Source organism: Furipterus horrens, unplaced genomic scaffold (genome assembly GCF_987537825.1).
Source record: "Furipterus horrens unplaced genomic scaffold, mFurHor1.1.pri manual_scaffold_17, whole genome shotgun sequence".
In the NCBI taxonomy this organism is placed as follows: domain Eukaryota; kingdom Metazoa; phylum Chordata; class Mammalia; order Chiroptera; family Furipteridae; genus Furipterus; species Furipterus horrens.
Window position 1 is genome coordinate 105241215 of NW_028327187.1, and position 24928 is coordinate 105266142.

Genomic DNA, 24928 nt, shown 5'->3' on the forward strand with positions numbered 1-24928 from the left:
GACCTGGCCAGCAACCCAGGCATGTGCCCTGACTGGGAATTGAACCAGTGACACTTGCTCTCAGGCCAGCGCTCAATCCACTGAGCCACAGCAGCCAGGGCTGATAAGAGGTTTTTATCTAGAATGCATAAAAACCTCTACAGCACCGTAATAAAAAGACAGCTCAATTTTTTAAATGAGCAAAAAGTCCAAACAGGCAAATAAGCACATGAAAAGATGGTCAACATCATTAACCATAAGGGAATGGAAATCAAAATTACTTCACACGCACTAGGATGGCTAGATCAAAAAGTCGTAATGAGAAACAGAACTCTCATTCATTGTAGGGGAGAATGTAAAATGTACTGCCACTTTGGAGGACAGTCTGGTAATTTCATATAAAACTAAACATATCTTTAACATATGATCCAGCAATCACTCTCCTTCGTATTTACCCAAACTTACATCCACACAAAAATTTGCACATGAATGTTTACAGCAGCTTATTCCTAATTGCCAAGATGTGGAAACAATCAAGATGTCCTTCAATAGATGAATCAATAAGCAAACAGTGGCGTATTTACACAATGAAATATTACTTAGTGACAAAAGGAAATGAGCCCTCTATTTACCCAGGAAGATACAGAGGAACCTTAAATGCATATTACTAAGTGAAAGAAGCCGACTTGTAAAGGTTATGTACTGTGTAATTCCAGATATATGACATTCTGGAAAAGGCAAAACTAGGGAGACAGTAAAAATATCAAAGGTTGCCAGGGGTTGGAAGGGAGGGATGAAGGGAGGTTTAAGAAGTGCAGAAAGGGGATTTTTAGGGCAATAAATCTATTCTGTATTATAGTGTAATGCTGAAAATATGTAATTATACACTTATCAAAACCCATAGAATATATAACAAAGAGTGATTCCTAATGTAAACTAGGGACTTTAGTTGTTTTGTTTTGTTTTTAATTTTTTAGTTTATTGATTTTATTTATTTTTAAGATTTTATTTATTTAGGTTTTAGAATTAGATAGTGGTGATGGTTGCACAACTTTGTGAGCATATGAAGTACTGCTGAATCATACACTTTAAATGGGCAAGTTTAACAACATGTGTTTATAAAATGAAATAAGCAACACCCTGAGTCTCAAGGAACAAGATGGGCCCAGGAGCTACTCCTGGTAAAAGGGCTTGATTAAAAAAATATAACTGTAAAAACAAAAATAGGAAAGCCTGAAAATATATGAGTTACATAGTTCAGGACTCTAGGGTGAAAAAGTAAACCCAAAAGAAGTAGAAAGAGGGGTATAAAACCATTAGAGCAGAAATTAATGATAGGAAACAAAATGGTAAACAATGAAACCAAATCTCATTTTCTGACAAGCCTACTAAAAATAGAAAAACTCCAGGAAGTCCAACCATCAGAAAGAGAGGAGAGAGAGCAAGAAAATAAACAACATGAGGAATAGAAAAGGAAATATAACAAACAATAACAGTAGAGATCTTAAATAACAAATGAGAATACTATGAATAACTTCATTCTGGGATATTTGAAAACTAAGAAGAAATGGAAAGATTCCTAGAAAATATATACATTACCAAAATGGGAACTGATAAACAAATGTCTCTCATGATAAGAAACACAAGGCCCATATAGTTTTACTAAAAAGTTTTACCAAACTTTCAAAGGAAACATAATTTCTCTACATTAAACAATATATTTCAAAAAATAGAAGTGGAAAAGTTACTCAGCCCATTTTATGGGGTAATATAAACTTGATCTCAAACACACCAAACAATAAAATAATATTTTAGATGAATCTCACTTATTAATATGCATATGAATCTTTTAAATAAAAAAACAAACCAAATTTAAACAGTGCATTAAAAAAAGTACTAAGGCCCTGGCTGGTGTTGCCCAGTGGGTTGAGTGGGAACCTGTGAACCAAAGGATCGCCGGTTCAATTCCCAGTCAGGGCACATGCCTGGGTTGCGGGCCAGGTCCCCAGTTGGTTGCAGAAGAGGCAACCAAACATTGATGTTTCTCTCCATCTCTTTCTCCCTCCCTTCCCCTCTCTCTAAAAATAAATAAAATATATTTTTTAAAAAGTACTATGGAACTAAGTAGAACTTTTTGAGGAATGCATCAAGAAGAGTTCAACATCAGAAAATCTAGTAATATGATATTGTAGAGATTAAAGGGAAATATATAACCATCTCATGAGATACAGAAGAGACAATGAACATTTATTCATTATTTAAAGCAAAACAAAATAGCTCCTTGGAGAATCAGAATTAAAAGGAAACTTCCTTAATATGGAAAAAGAAACCTATTTAAAAAACAAACAAACAAAAAACTACAGCATAGATGAGATTTCCAAGGAAGGTGGAAGGCAAATCCTTTCCCAGAAAAGTAACTATGGAGTTGGATAAAATTGACAAAACAACCATTTCAGTGTTCCAGAAATTAACTAAAGAGGGGCAAGAGAGGACACAAACTACCAATATCAAGAATGAAACAGGGGATATCACTACAGACCCTGTAGACATAGAAAGGATAATAAGCGAATACTACAAAGAACTCTGCACCTGAAAACTTGACAACTAAGACGAAAACACCAATTCCCTGAAAAACACAAACTACAAAAATAGTGCACCCAATATCCGTCGTCGTCGGCAGCTGTCCATCTCGAGAGACGATGGTGTAGCTTCTTAAGAGTCTATCTGCACTGCCGAGAATGGCTGTGCAGTCCGACTCGGGAGTGACACGGTATCTGTCTCCTCCCGTGTTGAATCGACATCTTGCGATGACGCTGGAGTGTCCTCTCCAGTGAAGCTGAAGCTACGGAGCCTGGGCAGGGTGATATGGAGGGTCTGCTGTTGCCCATGCAGCAGACCCCCCCTCTCTTCGCAGCTGAAGGGTCCAAGGGAAAGACGGAGTCAATACAGCTTGGCTTCAGGTGCGCCGCAGGAGTTGCCGGTGTTGACTACAACGTCAAACCGCCTTAGGGACTCCGGCTCCGGATTTTCTGTCGGGGTTTACTCCCTTAGCCTTTCCCCTGAAGAGGTATGCCGCAAGGCAGCGGAGGTTTTTTGGAGTCAGAGTTTTCCTTCTCTGATGTGCCCTGACTGGAAGATCGAACCAGCGACACTTAGCTCGCAGGCCGACGCTCAATCCACTGAGCCAAACCAGCCAGGGTTTGTGTATAAAATTGTGTATAAAATACATAATTTGGATAGCCTTATAACTCCTAAGGAAATTGAATTTTTAATCTTAAAAATCCCCCCAAAGAGAAATCTCCTGGCCCAAGTGGCTTCCACTGGAGAATTATACCAAACTTTTAAAGAATGAATGTCAATCATATACAATATCTTCCAGAAAACAAGAGGGAACACTTCCCAATTCATTTTATGAATTAGTACTTCCATGATCAAAACCAGAGAGACAGCACAAAAAAAAGGAAAAAAAGAAAACTGCAGCCAATATCCCTCATGAATACAGTCATAATACCATTAATACAATAATTAAGAAAATTAATTATATGGGTTCTAGTATCCAGAAGATATAAAAACTTCTACAACTCAACAACAAAAAGATAAACAACTCACTTAAAAAAATGAGCAAAGGACTTTAATAGATATTTCTCCGAAGAAGATATACGTGGCTAAAAAGCCTATGAAAAGATGCTCAGTATCATTAACCACTAGGGAAACGAAAATCAAAATCACAATGAGATATCACCTCATACCCCCTAGGATGGCTATAACACCAACAACAAAACAAAATAAAAAGCATTGATGAGGATGTGAAGAAACCAGAACCCTCATGCATTCCTAGTAGGAATGCAAAATGGTGTGACCACTTTAGAAAAGATTTTGGCTGTTCCTCAAAAAGCTAAAACATTGAATTACCATATGAAGTAGTAATTCCACTTCTAGGTATATAGTACCCAAAATAATTGAAAATAGGTGTTCATACAAAAACTTGCACTTGAATGTTCATAGCACCAATACTCACAATAGCCAAAATATGGAAACAACCCAAATGTTCATCAACAGATGAATGATAAACAAAATATGGCATTGACATCGATAAAGGAACAGAACAGGGAATCCAGAAACAGACTCACACAAATATACCCAACTGATTTTTGACAAGGATGCAAAAGTAATTCAATGGAGGAGAAAGAGCCTTTACATTGATAATGCTGGATCAACTGAAGCTCACACCTGATACAAAAATTAACTCAAAGTGGATTGTGGACTTAAATGTGAAACAAAGTTATAAAATTTTTATTGATTACTTTTTTAAATTTATTGATCTGAGAGAGAGAGAGAGAGAGGGAAAGAGAACGAAAGAGAGAGAGAGAGAGAGAGAGAGAGAGAGAGAGAGAGATTTGTTGTTTCACTTATTTATGCATGCATTGGTTGATTCTTGTATGTGCCCTGACTGGAGATCTAACCCACAACCTTGGTGTATGGGGATGATGCTCTAACCAACTGACCTACTTAGCCAGGGCCATAAAATTTTAGAAAAAACAAAGGATAAAATCTATAGGACCTAGGTCTAGGCAAAGTGTTCTTAGACTTAGCACCAAAAGCACCATAAAAGGAAAAATGGGTAAGTTGAACTTCATCAAAATGAAAATTTTGCTCTGTGAAATGCCTTATATAGAGGATGAAAAGTCAAGCTACAGACTGGGAGAAAATATTTGCCAACCACACGTCTGACAAAGCTTTAGTATCTCAAAACTCAACTGTAAGAAAACAAATAATCCAGTTACAAAATGAGGAAAAGACATGAACAGACATTTCACCAAAGAGGATACACAGATGACAAAATGCCCATGAATAATGGCTAATGAGCCATTAAGAGATGCAAATTAAAACCACAATGAGATACCACTACACACGTATCACAATGGCTAAAATAAAAAAACAGTGACAACATCAAATGCTGGCAAGGATATGGAAAAACTGAAATATTGCTGGTGAAATGTAAAATAGTACAGCCATTCTGAAAAAGTGTGGCAGTTACTTGAGAAACTAAACATGTAACTACCACACAACTCAGAATTAGCACTCCTAGGCATTTATTCTGGTGAAATGAAAACTTCAGTTCATACAAAGATCTATACACGAATGTCTATAGCAGCTTTAACTGTAATTGGCATTAACTGGAAACAACCAAGATGTCTTCCAGCGAGTGAACGGTTTAACTATGGGACATCCATGCCAAGGAACACTACTCTGTAATTAAAGGGAAAAACTTGAATGAATCTCCAGAGAACTATGCTGAGTGAAAAAAAAAAAAAAAAAGTCAATCCCAAAAGTATTATTCCATTGATATAACATTCTTGAAATGACATTACAGAAAAGAAAAACATATTAGTGGTTGTTAAGGACTGAGAGGGGAGGGGAAACGGGCGGAAAGCAAGTGTGGCTACATTAGGGCAACATGAGGAATCCTTGGTGATGGAAAAGTGCTGTATCTTGACTATATTAATGTCAGTATCTTGGTTGTGACACACTATTATAGTTTTGTAAGATGTTACCATTGGGGGGCACTGTGTACGTGGGATCCCTCTGTCTGATCCCTAGAACAGCATGTGAATTCACAATTATTTCATAATTTAAAAGTTTAATTTTTAAAATAAGATGAAATAGAGGCAATGGTGCTTACAGGAATATTTATAGCTTTACATGTCCATATGACAAAAGGAAATATCAAATCAATAACCTGTGCTTCTATCTCAGGAAACTAGAAAAAGAAGAGCTAGCCACACCCAAAGCAAGCACTAGAAATAATAAAGATTAAGCAGGCTCTCTCTGGACCACGCTCACACCTTTCTTCCCTTTGAGGCGCGCATCTTTACGTTTCTCTCCTAAACTCTAAGGGTCCTCAGGAGACTTGTACCCAGGGGAACAACGAGCAGCAGCAGCTCATCCTGGGCTAACCCCATGAACCTTTCTCCAAGTCCCCATTTTCTCTGACTTCCCAGAGAGCGGACAGCAGCCCCGCCTTAGCTCACTCCTTTCCTATGACATTTCTAGGGAGCCAAAGCAGAGCACCACCTAGGCTCTCTCCTGTTGCTGCTTCTACCCTAAGCCCTTCCTTTGCCTCACTGTCCCCAGCTTTAATAAATGTACTCTCACATACATTCATTGGTTGCTTCTTATGTGCCCTGACTGGGGATCAAACCCACAACCTTGGTGTATCAGGATGATGCTCTAACCAACTGAGCCACTCGGACAGTTTAAAGATTTTAAATAAAAGATCTTTTATCCCCAAATGGCCAGCCATTTGGACTAAAAAAACTATCTTTTTCCTCTCTAACATAAAACGATACCGATAGTATGTATTACTAGTTTTATATCTGGTTCTAGTTTGTCCAATGGTTGATCTATTTCTGCATTAATACCATACTTTTATTTCATTTATTTATTTTTAGTGAGGGAAAGGGAGAGAGAAACATCAATGTGTGAAAAATAGATTGGTTGCCACTCACATGCCCCCAAGTGGGGACTTGGCTCAAAACCTAGACATGTGCCCCAGCTGGGAATCAAACCAGCAATCCTTCAGTTCGCAGGCTGGCACTCAATCCACTGAGCCACACCAGCCAGGGCAATACCATTCTTCTTATATTGTGGCTTTATATGTTCTAAAATGTAGTATGTCAACTCTCCCATTATAATTTCTTTTCAAAGTTCTTACTATTCTTGTGAATTTACTTTTCCAAATCTTTAATCTCAGCTGAACAAGTTATTTAAAGTCTTACTGAAATTTTACTCATATTGCACTGATTCTATATAAAAAATGGCTGTCATCAGTACAATCCAATAATATTGCCTATTTTCTCATTATTTAAATCTCTTTTTTTGTCCTTCCGCAAATGTTAGTTGTATTCATATATACCTTGCATATTCTTGTTAAATTTATACCTGGATAGTTTATACCCAAGCACTTTCTGATTTGTGTACTTGTGTACATTGTAAACTAAATAGTAAATTATTTAGTAAACTAATAACTTTTGCATGTTTATCTTGAACTGTCACCCGAGTTCTCTTAGCAGTTCCAAGTTTTTGAGTTTGTTTCTAATTTTAGGTAGACAGTCTTATACCTTGTAAACAATGTTCTGTTGCTCCCATTCACAATATGCGGCCATTTGCACAATCATTAGAAGAAAAGTTCTTTTTTCCTCTGCAAAAACCAAACACACACATATCTTGGGAGGCTACACAGAAAGAGGGAAATAGTGGGGAGAACTTTCTAGGTGAGCTTGGAAATAATTTAGATGTCACAGATGTGAACTGTCTCATGCCCCCCATTTCTGCAACTAACTTCATAAATTATCAGAGTTGTACATAGCATTCTCTTACAAAAAGGGTAATTACGTATGTTGGGAACAGACTGTAGTGGTGAAAGTGTAGAAGCAGGAAGGAGTTGCAGGGTTATTGCCACCAGCAAGAGCCACTGGTGACTTAAGACTAGGATGGTAGCAGTGGAGGTGGTGAGAACGGGTCAGATTCTGAAAAGATCTTGACAGAAGAGCCAGTAGGATTTGTATATACAACATATTTTCATTAGCAACGTCACAAGCAGATGGTCAGCTAGGTGTGTCTTCTGCTGAGAATCAATGCACTAACTTCAAGTTCTATGAATATAAGGGCCATTGTGTTGTGTACAGTATTCCCATTTACACTAAGCAAGGTGCTTTGCAAATTTGTTGAAATTCGTGTGGATGTTTGAAATAGACAAGAGACTTCTGGGATCAGTTCTGACATGAGATTAATTAAAATAAATTAGTCAACTATTGCAAAGCTCTGGATCTTATGTTATTCCAGAATTTCTGGTAGAAGGTGCGTAGAAAACATACGGGAACACATTAGACATAAAATTGCTTGGCTTAGAACCTTGCTTTATTTAGAAGTGTTCCACGTGCTAAAACACAAACCTTTAAAGTCAACCAAGTATGTAACATTAATATGCTTCCTCAAAAATTATCAACTCAGAACTCACGGCCATAGGTTCTAACTTCTACAAGGCAGCAGCTTCAATGCACAAAAGAGCATTCCATTATGACTATGGTACGAAGTCCCACATTAAATGCAAATTTAAGAAAAGCAAATTAGTATTATCAGACTACGAAAACTCAGTAAGATTCTGTGTTATCTGACACACCTACTTCTCAATTCTCTAAACTTGTTTCTCAACCCGGGGGAGTTTTTAAAAAATGCCAATGCCTGGGCTCCACCCAACCCAATTAAATCAGAGTCTCTGTGGGGCATCTATCTTTTTTTAAAGTTTCTCCAGCAGTTCTAATGCCAGTTTAGAATTACTGCTTTAACAGAATCTTATGAAATAAAAAATAAGTAAAAATAAAAAAAAAAATCAAAGCACACGAAAAGTGCAGGAACATGAAGAATAAGTTAAAAAAATCCAAGGGTATGCCCTTTACTTTCTAACATCTTTTCTCTCTTGGAAAGTCCAAAGATTACTAACATTGGGTTGGCCAAAAAGTTCATTTGTTTTTTCCCGTAAGATGGCTCTAGTCGTGCTTATTTGTCTTTGACTTCATTCAAAACAATTGTTATAGGCTGCATTTTGACAGCTGTCATATCAGTGTGCATTAAAAAAAAAACCTTATCAAAATTAATGAATTTTTGTGTAGCCATTTTAATACGCAAGATGGAAGAAAATACACAACAGTTTTGGCATATTATGCTTTATTATTTCAAGAAAGGTAAACACACAACTGAAACACAAAAAAGATTTGTGCACTGTATGGAGAAGGTGCTGTGACTGATGAAATGTGTCAAGAGTGGTTTGTGAAGTTTTGTGCTGGGGATTTCTCACTGGACTATGCTCCACGGTCAGGTAGACCAGGTGAAGTTGATAGCGAGCCAATCAAGACGTGAGAACAATCAACATTATACCGCAAGGGAGACAGCTGACATACGCAAAAGAGCCACATCTATAGTTATTAGTGAACATGAAAAATGTGTCTTTTACTTTATGGAAAAAAACCATACGAACTTCTTGGCCAACTCAATATTTTAAAAAATGTCTAATATCAGAATCTTATAAAATTAGGTCTGGAAGGATCTTTGTTACTTATCTAGAATTACCTGGTGTAACAATGTTTTCCAATGGGAGAAGCTATAGCGTTTCAGGTGTCCATCAACACAGAAACAACGGCAGGGTTTCACAGGGAGAGGGTGGGAACTGCTGGCTCTAGCTTCCTGTGTTCCAGACCAGGAAGAGAGAGGGGGAGAGGAAGGTGTGTCCATGGCAACAGCACTCATGCTCTGAAGGATAATTTTATTTGAACCTATTAATTTCTTTTTACTCATAATTGCAAAGATAAAGCACATAAAATATGAAGCAAAGGGAAGCTGGTCTTCAAGATTTTGTATAAGTGTTTACTGATGGAACAATACTTTCAAGCCTGGAGCTACTCAAAAATGAATTATGAAAACAAGAAGAAAAATTTTATGTCAAACAAGTTCAGTGGTACCTGTGCTATAGCAAAAGCTGGTTGTAGTGGTTTCATTTCAAACCTGCATTGATATAGAAATGAGACAAAATTAGGGAATGATTAATTTCTGATAACTCAATCCAATCACTTTTGCATTTATTGTAGAATCCTTTTCAGTACTGCGGGTTACATTTGTATCACCAAAAGCTGAGAATAACAGCTAAGGTGAAATCCACACCCCCCCACTCCTTTGAAAATATACCCCCAGGTTGTTAACAGAAAATCTGCCTTGATCCAAATTCTTCAGTCATCATCTACTGTTGGCTTGATTGTCACTCCTCTTCTTATTTGACCCCAACCAATTAAACTGCAAAATGAAAATAAAAGAAACTGTGAGGGTTTTAAAATCTATTTCGTTATCATTACCACACAATCATTTGACATAACTGGTTTTACTTGCCTATCTGCTAAATCTGAATGTTTCCAAAACCTGCTCATCAACAAAGAAATCTCACACTACCGTCTTAGATACTTAGATACAGAGATGGACTCTAGCCAGAATGAATGCTAGAAACAGAAGAAAAAAGTTGCTTCTATTGTATAAATATGCTCATCTTCACCCTATTAAAATATACCTGCCCCTTCAGAACCGCGAAGAACAGTCTTCCCATCCACCTATGGAATCACGCTGATACAAAACTCCCTGAGTTTGATATTTTTAAATAATCTCATCCTCTATCCTTTTCTCTGTGAAAAATGTTTTTTTTTACCATTCACAGTACATCAACACATCACAATGGTTTCAGCATGACCTTAGCTGGTAAAGGAAATTAAGAGAAGAACTAAAGGACTAGATAGTCTATTGGCAGATTACTCTCAACAGCAGAGGGACCTCTCTGCTCCCTCTTTCCAATGTCTGCTCTAATCAATGACCCAGCTAGATTGCTACCTCAACTGTAGCTTCTAGAAGAAAACCCACCCACACATGGGTTAAAACCACAATTCTAAAGAATATAAGAATCATTGAGATGCTCTCATTTCTTTTAACAATTTTAACATACTTATACTTGCTCATTTTTAAGCAAAGCCTAAAATTTCATTTGGATACTTTTTTTTTTAATGTATTGATTTTAGAGAGGAAGAGAGAGAAGTGGGGAGGGAGGGAGCGGGAGGGATGGGGAGAGAGGGGGGAGAGAGAGAGAGAGAGAGAGAGAGAGAGAGAGAGAGAGAGAGAGAGAGAGAGAGAGAGAGATTGACTTGTTGTATGTGTCCTGACTGGGGATTGAACCTACAACTTGGTATAACCAAATGAGCCACCCAAAGACAACCAAAAGTTCAACTTTATCTAAATATGAATGATAATTCAGATCTTCTGAACAGTAAGTGATGAAAGACCATCATGGGGCACAGAATCAGGGAAGCCTTAATAAGGGAGGGAAGGAGGGAGTAAAGAAAAAGACAGAGCCAAGGGTGATATGAATAATTATGGGAACAATCAGGACACAGAATAGTTTGATTTAGAGGGTTTATATGAGACAAAGCAGGAGGAAATGCAAAATGCATTAAAGCAGGCTTCTAGAAAGGTCCTGAGTATCAGAAAATAGTGAAAAGCTACTAGAAATTATTCAACACAGTATGATAAAAATATCTGATTGAGCTCCTAAGTAACAAAGAAGCAAACTAGGAATCATTTGCAATACCTTTAAGTGTGAAGGGATGGTAGTATGGGCTATGGTGAGGTCACACAGCATAGAAAGGGCCTAGAAGCAACAGCATCTTAAAAGCAATGAGCACACTCTAGCACCATTTCCCACTAAAAGGAACTAGGGTTCCTTGGAGAAGTGGCCAATTCTAAACTGGAGAAGGGAGGTACAAGATGACTCTGGAACATCCTGTGCCAAAAAGTAAGAAACTCTTCAAAAAAAGAAAAAGAAAACCAAACTGATGGGGACTTGTCAAAAGGACACAGGATCCAACTTGAAGGGTCTCTACTGGACGATTTGGGCATCAAAATAATAAGGACATTCATAAATCATCATCTATCAGATAAAATAGGACTCCATGAGTTCATTATAAGTAAGTAACTAAGAAATGGGGAAGAAACAATGTCAACTGATAAATAAGGAGTGGAGTTGGGGTGGGGGGTGATCGCCATTTTGCAATCACTACAGCTGAGCTCAATTCAGACAAGAATTATCAGTGGGTGCTAAATCCAGGGTAGTGGGATTTGATGAGAAGCAGGCTATTTGCATAGTCTCCTAGAGTCCCCCCCCGACAGAATGCTCATTAACTTCAAGGGTAAAAAGAGTAACTATACAGTGAAAAACTGGACACTTGGAGTGCATGATCAACTTAACTTCAATGAGGAGGAGCACAGATATCATGTGCTTCTGCCTGTGATTCCCTGAGGAGACATCAGTCAAGTACTCCAGTCGAGAATACAAAACCTGAATGTAATCTTAGGAAACATCAGAGAAACCCAGACTGAGGAATAGTCTATAAAGGAACTAACTCATATTCTTCAAAGCTGTCAATGTCAACATGAAGCAAGGCTAAGGAAGTTCCAGATTCGAGACATGAAAACTAAATGCAATGCATGGTCCCAGACTGGAAGGACATAAGAGGACATTATTGGGGCAAGCAATAAAACTGGAATATGGACTGTAGATTTCAGCATTTTATCAACATTAACCTTGTTTAAGTGGTCATGTAAGAGAATATCTTTGTTTTTAGGAAATATACACTGAAGTATTAAGAGATCAGGGATATGATTATATACAACCTGCTCCTTACATGGTTCAGAAAGAAGTTTACACACACACACACACACACACACACACATATAAATTGTGCACTTGGGAAAAGGGAATACAGGAGTTCTGTGTGCAACTCTTGTAATTTTCCTGTTAAGTTTGAATTTATTTCCAAATGAAAGTGTTAAGAAGCCAAAGACATGGGAAATATTGAACCAAATCATTGGTTTTTGCATAAGTGTCTATCACAGACCAGGGCTAGAAATATAGATCTCAAAGACATCCAAATAAATAGTTCAGAGTTAAAGCTACCATAACTGTTGTGTTCAAGGAAATGTGTGCATGTACACCACCAAAAACTAGAGGATATTGATTGTGTCTTCTTGATTAGACAGTGACAAAGGCTAATAAACTTACCGCCAGTGTTTTTCAACTCTTCGGCTAAGCGCAATTTTTTCTCCTACTTCTGTACACACAGGATTAGTCAAGACAATTTTGCCCAAATCGGCTTTGACTGCACTAACTCTTCCTCCAGTCGACAGGGATCCTATGTTCACCATGAGCACTTCATTCTTAGACAGCTTTTGCACCTAGAAAAATAAAATGGGGGAAAATAAACCCTCAACTGAATAAAATGCTTTCCAAAAACCACTGCTTATTTTCTTACATCCCTGCCAGCAACAGATGTCAGCAATTTTCCATTTCTGCCAATGTAATCGTCCTGAGGCTTTTTACAAAGCAAATGGATAATAGGACTATATCATTGTCATATGTGACATAACCTTCCCTGTTTTGTTTTGTTTCACTTTAAACTCATTACCATAGCAAAGCTGTCAATTTGCAGGAAGTCAAACTTATTCACCTTTTCTTTTCTAATCCCATGTCAACTGTAAAACTAGTCTCCAACATCACCATCGTGTTTTTTCAAACAGGAATTACAGCAAACACTTACCTTTGCTGCTTTTTTGTCCCCTTCGGTGCGTACACCCAAAAGTCGTCTAAGCAGGAAATAGGAGATTTCCAATTCTGTAAAGATCTCGGGTAAAGCTCCAACAGCACCAAGGACCTGCCCCACCATTCTGTCAGCCCGGCACAAAGTAGGGTCGATCTTTGTTCCAACTCCTGATATAAGAATATATATATATATATATATATTTTTTTTTTCCAACTCTTTTCCCCTATAAAGCTGTTTATCTCAAAATGTACTCAAACACATACCTAGACAGTTTCATATATTCTCATAGTCATGTAACAGCTACATAGGTGTGACAAAAGACTCATTTTATCCAAAGAAACAGAATTGTAAACTCACAGGTTAGTCAGGCATTTGAAAACAGAAAGACTCTCTTGATTTAAATTCTAAACAAAGGGCAGAGAGGTAATAGCTGAACTCAAAAATAAGTCTGAATATCCTTAATGAAGGTTGAAAAGACACAAAATTCATGAGTACTTTGCATGATATATGCCTGTCATTTCTCCCCTGGAAGGCTAATCAAAGACAGCTTAAAGATTTTATACATGATTCTTAGGATTCCCTTTAAAATATTTTAGCTGTGTCTTTCAAGGAGAGAGAAAGAGATATAAAAGAAGAAGCAAGATTGGGAAAGTATTGGTAATTGCTGAAGCTGGGTGGTGGCTACATGATAGTTACCATTATACCATTCTCTCCCCCAAGGATATGTTTATTGATTTTTGAGAGAGACAGACAGACAGACAGAAATATCTATCTGAGACAGAAACATTGACTGGTTGCCTCCTGTGTGTGTCCTGACTGGGGATCAAACCAAAACCTAGATACATGACCAGACCAGGGATCGAACCCACGACCTTTTGGTGAATGGGATGATGCTCCAACCAACCAAGCCACCTGGACAGGGTGCCATTCTCTCTACTTTTATGTTCCATAAGTTAAATTTGAAAAAACTTTTCTGGAGTTTCCTTGTATATTAAAAAAAAAGAAAAAGAAAAAAGAATTATGTAGCCCAAAACCATAGAACCAAAAGTCAAATTTCTTCTTCACCAAATATTTTCTTCTTTAATCCAAAGGCACAATACTCTTAATTCTCACTTAACCTTGCCTTTTTTAATGGCTATCTGGTAATACAACAAGTTGTAAGGGACTGGAAAATCTGTAAATAATTTCAGTAGTTAGTACATAGTGGAAGTTATCTTCTTGTATTCCCACCTCAGTGTAAATATGATCTGACATGATTCAACTGATATTTGTGGGTAGTTTTCCATTTGCAAAACATATATAGAAACATCCACTTTGACCCTGGCTGGTATGGCTCAGTGGATTGAGTGTCAGCCTGCGAATCAAAAGGTCGCTGGTTCGATTCCCAGTCAGGGCACATGCCTGGGTGGTGGCCCATGTCCCCAGTTGGGGGCGTGCAGGAGGCAACTACACATTGATGTTTCTTTCCCTCTATTTCTCCCTCCCTTCCCCTCTCTCTAAAAATAAATAAAATCTTAAAAAAGAAAAGTGTAGGGGTGAGAGGAAAATTCTTACCAATAAGACCTCCTGGTGCAGCATACTGAAGATCATTATGTTCTGCAAACAGTGATACAATTTTGGAAAAGATTGGTTTACACATCAGTTTTCCTTCACTATCTTTGGAAACAATACCAGGTCTCACCTCTATTTCCTGGCCCACCTGTAGAAATATAAATTAGTAATTAGAATTACTGTAATTAGAATTAGGTACAACACAATTCCCATTTCCATATAAAGTCCTAACAGGAAGATCACAAAACTGAAAAGGCAATTTTCTCTGTATTTCAAAAATCACAATAAAAAAAAAAAGACATGAAAGAGATCTTCCAAATCAGAACCATCCAACTGTTTCTAACCACCTACCACATAAGCCTATCCCCACAAAAAAATGTGCTCCATACTCATGAGACTTTAAAGTTAGAGGTCAAACACATTCAAAAAAGGTAATAGCATACAATGATATCTACATCAAGAACCAGGCACCATAAAAGATGTTATTTTTCAATTTGGAATATCCACACTGTTTTCCTGATTAAGACCAGGGAAATACATGATTTTCTAACCACTTTGCTGTACCTCTGAAACTTAATACAGAATAATAACTGAATGTCAATTGTAAGTGAACACACACACACAAAAAAACAGACCAGGGAAGAACAAATAAAACAAAAACACAACACCCACTAGACTTTGGGTGGTAAGCATACAGTGGAGTACAGCATTCCCTCACTTATCGCGGCTATTACATTCTAGACGCCCCCGCGATAGGTGAAAATCCACGAAGTAGGAACCTTACATTTATTTTAGTATTTACATATATTTTAAGGCTTTATAAACCCTTCCCACACTTATAAACCGTTCCCAGTCCCTTATTAACCTTTTCCACACTTTTATAAACACTACTTATGTTCTTAAACATATTCTATGCTCTTAAACCTATGTAACCTTAACAACATACGTATACAGTACCGCAAAATCCTGCGATATAGCAAAAAATCCACGATAAATAACTAAATATAATATTTTTAAAATCCCACAATACAGTGAGGCCGCGATAAGTGAACTGCGATACTGTATACAGATGTATTATAAAGTTGTAAAAACCTGAAAATTTAAATAATGCTGTTAACCAATGTTACCCCAATTAAAAAATAAAACACAACAATCAAAACCCTGTTTACCTTTAGCACTCCTTTTAGAATGCTGCCACCAGCCACACCACCCTTAAGGTCATCGACTTCACATCCAGGTTTGTTGACATCAAAGGATCTAATAACTAAAAGAAAACAAATTAGAGCCAATGCTGTTAATTTTAACTTTAGAAACAATATTATTTTCTAAGTTAACTTTCCTAAAATAGTAGACACATCAGATTTATAGCGTAAGGGCGACTTTATGACAAAATCTAGTATTATCATTCCAACTAAGGACACTGCAGCCTTACTTAGGATGGAAAAGTGGAAATAAAAGATCAGTGACAGGAGGCATTTTACAATACATCAATATTATGCAGCTATTAAAGATGTACAGTGGGTAGTCAAAAAATAAAAAAAGATATACAGTAAAACCATATGTAAAGACCTGAAAGGATTAAGAAAAAAAAAAAAAACACTAATTACTAAAGTAATACACAGTATGATCCCACTTCCACAAAGAAAAACTAAAACAGCCCTGGTCAGTGTACTTCATTTGGCTGGAGCATTGTCTACTAGACCAGAAGGCAGTGGGTTCAAATCCCAATCAGGGCAGACAGCTGTACCCTGGTTGGGACATGTATGAGAAAGCAACCAATCGATGTTTATCAAATTGATGTCTGTTTGTCTGTCTCTCACTCTCTAAAAGCAATGAAAAAATGTCCTCGGGTGAGGATTAAAAAAACAAACAAACCTAAAACAAAAGGCATGATATGAACAAAGAGAGGTATGGGAATAATATACACCAACTGTTAAAACTTTGGTTGCTTCAGGGCTAAGGGGCTAGAAGTGGGAGGAAGGGAAATTACAGACTTCTTTTCTTTATATACCCCTGTATTATATGACTTCTAAAATATAAAATTTAGTTTTAAAACTACAAAACTCTAGGACTACATGACCAGCACTTAGGTCTTGAGATAAGTGTCCCTTAACAGTGGGTACGCATCACAATCACCCAAGAGAACCCTTCCCACAACACACTGGTGGGCCTTGAGTGAAGGCCCAGAAGGGCTCAAATGTCTGTCTTGAAAAGGTTCCTACATCTCTGTGTAGAAATCACAAGCTTAGATGATCAAATTATACCAATATCGATATTATGAACTTAACTAAAAGTGAAAGGGACATAAAAATCTTCACCAATGGTACCATGAAATCATTTGTACGAGAGTTCTAATATCCTGTTCCTGACTACAACATAATTCCATAGAGAGTATTGTATTATTCCACCTTGATCATGTAACATACCATATACTTAACACAAAAAGGTTAAAAGCTCTTTCTGCATTCAGGACTCAGTCCCTCAACCAGTAATGCAATCTAGCATTGCCAATATAATTTCAAAATTCATCAATTTCAGAATAATTTTTATGAAGATTATAATTTATTATCACCTCTGCAGAAAGAGGAAATAGTAATAAACACTTTTAAGGGGGAATCACCAATGTAAATAGGATCCAATAAGAGTTAAAGACAAATCTTATCACTTACCAATAAGTCGGGGTTCTGAAGTAAAATCTCTTGGGGGTACTGGAATTTTCTTTACTATGTACTCACAGACAACTTCAATATTATATTTCAGCTGAGCAGAAATTGGAATAATAGGAGCTCCTTCTGCTACTGTACCTATAATGAGAAAATTCAGAAAAATTAGAATTCTTCAATTTTACCAAACTCATTCTATACATATTACATGAAACTGTTTAAATATATTAATACATATATTTAATATACTAAAGTGATAAAACTGTTGAAAGGAATAAAATACTAATACTCCTGGGAAAGAGCACTTTACCAGTTGAAAAATTTCTAACATATAATTAACCTTCCAATAAATGTCAAGATAAAATTACAGACTCTTTGCTAATCAAAGACTGCTGCACATATAATATTTGCTCCTTATTAATTATATGTCAAACAGGCTGGTCAAAGAAACAGAACAAACATAATTAGATTTTAATCAATATGACTTATTCTTTTTCATTATGATAGGATTGCGTTCATGAGAAGTCAACCTTTCTAACAAGAAAAATAAGGCTGAGAGAGAAGCGTATATCAACAATAAGATGCATCATGTTTGGCCCTGGCCAGGTGGCTCAGTTGGTTGGAGCATTGTCCCATACGCCAAAAGGTTGTGGGTTCGATTCCTGGTCAGGACACATGTTTAGGTTGTGGATTCAAACCCCAGTAGGGGCATGTATGGAAGGCAACCAATCCATGTTTCTCTCTCTAAAATCAAGAAAACATATCCCTGGGTGAGGATTAATAAAAACATGCATCCTATCTTCCCTGAAAGAAAAACACTATGCTGTTAGAGAAAGGGACCACAAAGATTAAATACATGATCATCAGTCCCAATTCTCAAAGAAGCTACTCAGAAAGAATCTTTTAAAATCCATTTAAAAAAAATGTTTTTGTTCATTTTATTATCACTGAGGAGGATTTTCAAAAACTGATAGCTTCCAGAATACAACGTCACATCTAACTTTCAACCAGCAAAAATATGCTTGTCTATCAAATTCAGAAACATAGATTTCACTAATGGTAGGTAGAGAAAAATAAGGTTTAAGACCCACACGTTTACCCTGTTCTAGAAAACCTATTATATTAAGAGTTAAATTAATATCTGGTATCTGGATTAAATGGTTCCTAAAATGATTCACAGATGTATTAGATATTATGGCTTCTTACCTTGTACAAATGCAAGGATTTGTTCATACTGTTCTTTAGCCTGGCTTTCTTTTACCAAATCAATTTTATTTTGTAAAATCAAAATATGCTTCAGTTTCATAATTTCTATAGCAGCCAGGTGTTCAGAAGTCTGAGGCTGAGGACAAGACTCATTACCAGCTAGATGATGAAGAATAAAAAAGATGCATGAGAATTAGCCAGAAATATTTGTGGAAGAGGCAAATCCATGAGACAGAAAGCAGATTAGTGGTTGCCTGGGGCCGGGCTGGGGGAAGGGGGAATAGAGTGACTGCCTAATGGGCATAGGGTTTCCTTTTAGGGTAATGAAGGTGTTCTGGAACTAGATAGTGGTGATGCTTATGCAACACTGTCAGTGTACTTAATATCACTGACCTATACACTTTAAACGGCTAAAATGATGAACTTTATGTTAGGTTTATTTTACTGCCAAATCTAATAAAGGAAACATTTGAATGCCCTAGCCCTATTTAAGGCAAAAGTGCTGGACATCACATTGTTTAGCTGCCATTGCTGGTCCTAAGCAAGAAGTTTGGAATCAACAAGTCTGCCCTCAGTTTTTGCTCAGGCATAAGGCTCTATCCAATATTAGAAATGTTCTGGCCTAATCAAGCTCCTGAGAGGCAGAGAGTAATTAAGAGGTAAAGACACTTAATACAGTCTATGAATTTCAACTATCCAAGGCTACTCCCTAACAAAGGGAGGGAACGACACTGTGACAATAACCAACAGTGTATGATAAACAGTTTTGTTGGGCACTACAAAGATCTTCCTTTCTAAACAGTGATTTTCAGGTGTCCTGTACTATATCCACTTGGCATACTTTTAAAAAATTGTATTCCACCCTGGCCGGTGTGGCTCGGTGGAGTGAGTACCAGCCTGCAAACCAGAGGGTCACCTGTTCGTTTCCCAGTCAGGGCACAAGCCTGGGTTGCAGACCATGTCCCCAGTTGGAGGCGCGTGAGAGGCAACCACACATTGATGTTTCTCTCCCTCTCTAAAAGTAAATAAAATCTTTAAAAAAATATATTAAAAAAATTATATTCCATACCAACAAATCTCTCAACAGCTCACATAAGGAATGTAGCACAACCCTAGCCTTGAAAATCCCAATTCCGGTTTAGACATCAACACTTAATAAGAATGAGATTTGGATCTAAATAAAAACCATTTATTGTACTGGCCAATGTGGCTCGGTTGGTTGAAGTATTATCCCGTAGACTGAATGGTCATGGGTTTGAGTCTCGGTCCAGGCACATGCCTGGGTTGTAGGTTTGGTCTCTATTTGGGGCACCTGTGAGAGGCAACTTATCTGTATTTCTCTCTTGGATCAATGTTTCTCTCCCTCTCTCTCTTCGTCCCTTCCCCTCTCTCTAAAATCAGTGGGCATTTCCTTGGGTGTGGATTTAAAAAACAAACAAACAAACATTATATATCAACGTTTCAGTGGACAGCTCAAGAGACAAAAAAAAAACATGTACTTTTACATGTAAACTCAAAATTAAAATAATAAACCTTTTCATGTGATCTGAATGGGGAAAATGAACTATTGACTTTTTAAAACATATACCACCATATGAATTCTCATAAGACATCAGCCCTAGGCATATCTTGTTTAACATTTTTGTGATAGCTGGTAGGCAGGGATGTCATCCTGGATTTCATGTTAGTTTCCATTCATGTCACCCTTAGGTAATGAATATGGCCCTTAAAAGTCTTAGATCCCTTTTAAATGCTTCATCTTGGACTTGCTCTACATTGATTTGTCCAAACCAATTCTGATGTATTTACCTATCAGCAGAAGAGCTGCATCCATCACTGCTGCACCGTTCAGCATAGTAGCCATCAAAATATCATGGCCAGGACAGTCAACAAAGGAAACATGTCTAACAATGGAAAATAACAATCAGTCCAAGATCCATCAATACTTCAAGATGCAAGTTACAGATATCCCAAAATTAAATCACTTTATATGTGGAATATATTATATATAAATATGAAATAAAGATATAGAAATAATTCTTATACTATAAAGTCAAGCAGTCACAGGACTTGGTGTTACTAGATTTTGGAAATAAGATGATCTACTCAGTGAGACTCAAATCACTGCAGGTCATTACGAAATAAGTTAAATTAACTATGTGATACCTAGATAGCTAGAAATAGCTCCCAAATCCAATGGAAGCAGATATGGTAGAGGGTATATAGGGAATGTCATCTATAGGAAAGCTAAAAACAGTTAACAAAATGGGCATTGCCATCTGAAAAAATAATCTGCCAAAAACTTCTCCAGCACCTTGAAAAGCTGGAGTTGCTAATCTTAAGTGGAGATGGCAGCACTATTAAAACAAAACAAAACACCTATATTACTCACTCAGAACCATTATTTTTAAAAAGTGCATGTTCATACTGTTATTATCTAAAACAGGGGTCCACAAACTATGGCCCTCAGGCAAAATCTGGCCCACTCCCATAGCACTCCAGCACACACTACGTCTGCTTTCATTACACAAGAGCAGAGCTGAGTAGCTAAAACCGAGAACTGAAGGCCTGCAAAACAAAAATTACTTACTATCTGGGCCTTTAGAGAAAAAGTTTGCTGATCTCTGATCAGGGCCCAAAATAGGATCAGACAAGTGTGCATTTGCCTTGGGTGTAAAATTTAAGGGGGTGACAAAAGTCTTAGTAATCAAAATAATATTTAAATTTAATATTCTCAAAAACCAAAATTAATGCCAAAAATTCATGATGAAATATCAAAATTTTAAATGAAAAATGGATCAATAACAATGCCATGCTGAACCCAAAACAAAAGTGATACCGAATAAAAGAAAAATCAGTAATTTCAAGCCCATCTTTATTTAAACAAATAATATTGTTTATCACAATTTCTTTGAGTTAATTAAAAAAAAAAAACAAAAAAAAACAAACATTGCTTAAAATACTACTTACCTACTAAAGGTTTTCAATATCCCCTCACCCCCCTTAAGTTCTGGGCCCAAAGCAAGGGCCTTACTCACCTCTGCCTAGTTCTAGTCTGCCCCTGATCAAAAATTTCTTTGTGGAGCATTCCCAACCCCGCAAAACATCACTAGGTTGATGTTAGTCCCCTCTGATAAAGAATCAGAATACACAATCATATTCATAAAACAGATGACTAACAAATCCACGTATTTAAGAGAGGTAATTAAGAATGGCTTTGTTCTGCCCTGGCTGGTGTGCCTCAGTGGATTGAGCACCAGATAACGAACTGAAAGGTTGCTAGTTCGATTCTCGGTCAGGGCACATGCCTGGGTTGTGGGCCAGGTCCCCGGTTGGAGGCATGTGAGAGGCAACTGGTGGATGTTTCTCTCCCTCTCTTTCTCTCTCCCTTCCCTTTTTTCTAAAAGTAAATAAATACATTTAAAAAAAAAAAGAAATTTAGGATGACTGACAAAAAAAATCCCTCTATCCCATTCTGCTTATGTGATAGTTTTCTTTCAGAGAACTTGCATGTAAGTATCTTAGGTTTAAATACTTGACTTTTGAAATTATTGTCATTATAGACAATAAAAACATAAAATAGTGGAAGAATAACAAAACCATTCAGCAATTAGGTTCACTGTTTAATACCTCAGTTAAAAGTTTCAAAAAGCACCAACCACAATAAAATATAAAGTGTTTTTAGCACTGAAGAGGTCACCTGACTAATTTGAAGTTCCCTTTGGTCCCTGGAATGTCTGTAGGAAACTCATCAGGTGTACTACTTCCACAGGATCTATAACATTCTGGCCGAGGACAACTTGGGTCATCAAGTTTATAAATCTAAAAGTTTCAATGAAAAGAAGATCTGAATTTGTTATGTGCATATTACAATTAAAATTAATTTCTAGTTCCACAGTACGCAGCTCACCTTAGCATTAGCATATCCAAGCTTGATTGTAATATTTCTTTCTAGTTCATTTTTGAACCGGACAGTGTGAACTCCAGAAATAGCTTTTACAACTGTGGATTTCCCATGAGCTACATGACCAATTGTACCTATAGACAAAACTCAAAAAATTAATTCACATGTACTCAATTGCACCAAATATTTTTTCAAATGGTGTTAGAGTAGAAAACCCAAAGCCACAACTCTATAAATATCAATGTAAAACCAAAAGTGATTTCAATTTTTGCTCCTACATATTCTTTTCTACTAAAAACTTATTGAGACAGGAATAGGAATGAAGCAAACTTTCCATGTAATTGATAACCCTGTTCAAAATCCATACTCAGTGCCCTGGCTAGGTGGCTCAGTTGGTTAGTATGTCCTGTGTACCCAAAGGTTGCAGGTTTGATCCCTAGTCAGCACACACTGAGGTTGAGGGTTCAGTCCCTGATCAGGGTGCATATGGGAAGCAACCGATTGATGTTTTTCTCTCACACTGATGTTTCTCTCTCTCTCCCTTCCCCTCTCTTTAAAACCAATAAATATATCCTCAGGTGAGGATTTAAAAAATTATTTAAAAAAAAAAACCCATACCCAGCATACTTAAAACTATTCATCTCATGTATTTAATCACAGAAAAGACTGCCTTCATTTAAAATAAATGCTCAATAAAAAAAATACATACTATCTTGTATATTCAGAAACTTTCCAGCATTCCCAGAGTGAAATAAAGAGGTATGATGAGCCTAACCAAAAGGCATCCATGAAAATGAGAAAACAATTCGGTAGTGCTGTCATGGTTAGCCCAAGTCATACCTTTTTAATAGTCTGATGGTACATACAGCCTTACTTCTAACTAGGTTTTACTGTGCTGTTTATAGAGACTCTCAAATACCCCAAATTTGCACTCAGTCGACTAACTTCTCTAAAGTTCTAGGTGTCAATTAAGAAAAAAACATACTTAATAATAGCCTATATATCAAATAAAACTTTCAAAAACTCTGCCCTTGCAATAACCCTGTGTGGCAAGTACAGCTGCATTTTTACTTCTTCTTTAAAGTGCTACATGACTACCTATCACCTTATGCTATTAAACTTCTCACAGGCTGTATCTTTTTTTCTCACCTGGTTTGAAAGCTAGGCATGGGCAACATGGGCTTCCCAAAGAAATCTAGGAGGTGCTTTGCTCACAAACACTCAACGTCTATCTGAATATTTGCATCCTCATATAATTCAGGGAATCACACAAAGAGAGAGGTTAAAATCACTTGCCAGCACTGGCTGGCATGGCTCAGTGGATTGAGTGTCTGCCTGATAACCAAAGGGTCACTGGTTCAATTCCCGGTCACGGCACATGCCTGGGTTATAAGCCAGATTCCCTTAGAGGTAACCACCCATTTATGTCTCTCTCTCCCTCTTTCTCCTTTCTTTCCCCTCTGTCTAAAAACAAATATTTTAAAAAATTACTTGCCAGAGATAAGCAACTTAGGTCTCCAAGTGGTTCTTATCTTACCTATATTAATTGTGGCTTGTCTGCTGATAACTTCGTGTGAAAGTGGAGTCAATTTGGTAACATCCTGCAATGAAACATTTTACCTTTATCTTCGAAACATTTTACTTTTATTTTTATCACTGTACTTAAGGAAAGTTACAACTTTTGACTTAACATTTGACCTACAGCTCGCCACCATGCGAGCGCTTCCAAAGCGCTTTTCTTGCATAAGCAATCTTGTACTCTGATGACAGGGGAGCTTTAAAACTTCTTCATCGTGACACAAGACTGCACCTCCATTCACTATAGTATATGTACAGGCCCGAGGCCGCCCAATCTTAACAGCATTAGCATTGAAGACAGTGCAGACACTCCCTTCCCAGACCTTCAAAAGTGAAAACCTTAGACATTTGGGTCCCAAGATCTCATACCCCGCTGCCCAGCTCGAGTACTTGCTGACATGCAGGCGGCGGCGCCAGAACACCTTGGGGCCTCACTCTTAGGAGCTCACCATGCCCCCGACAGCCCGGCACTGCTGCATCTCAACGCCACCAGGGAGGCCCAGTCATCCCCACTTCCGAGTGCACTCTGCATCCTCCCATATCGAAACCTTACCAAGGTGGCCAGATCCTGGCGAGAAAGATGCGGCTGACCCAGAGTCACACCAACTTCACCCCCCGCCATCTTGTCTGGAGAGAAAGGAAGTAACCGCGGCAACAGCCAGACCATACGTAATAGAGGGGAAGGGAGGGGAGGTGCGAAGGCGGGAAGGAACCCTAAGACCCGGGTCTGGAAAAGGAGGATGATCGGTGCAGGACCTCACTGCTTGAATTTCTTCTGCTTGGAATCATATGGTACTTACCTGTAGTACTAGAAAACAAGAAGCAGTTTCGGAATCTGTTCGCGGCAGACCTGTTGGTTA

The 24928-nt window shown here is 37.5% G+C and overlaps 1 protein-coding gene across 1 annotated transcript; it reads right to left on the bottom strand.

The window, feature by feature from the left end:
- Window positions 1-9597: 9597 nt before the first annotated feature.
- EIF2S3 (eukaryotic translation initiation factor 2 subunit gamma) lies at window positions 9598-24714 on the bottom strand. Its single transcript, XM_090264478.1, has 12 exons — window positions 24622-24714; window positions 24028-24091; window positions 22497-22624; window positions 22287-22408; window positions 20396-20490; window positions 18587-18745; window positions 17387-17521; window positions 15887-15981; window positions 14721-14865; window positions 13164-13333; window positions 12629-12801; window positions 9598-9825 (listed from the first exon to the last, which is right to left on the bottom strand). Exons 1-12 carry the CDS (start codon window positions 24688-24690, stop codon window positions 9762-9764), a joined length of 1419 nt encoding a protein of 472 aa, XP_090120604.1. The 5' UTR covers window positions 24691-24714; the 3' UTR covers window positions 9598-9761.
- Between the last annotated feature and the right edge of the window lie 214 nt (window positions 24715-24928).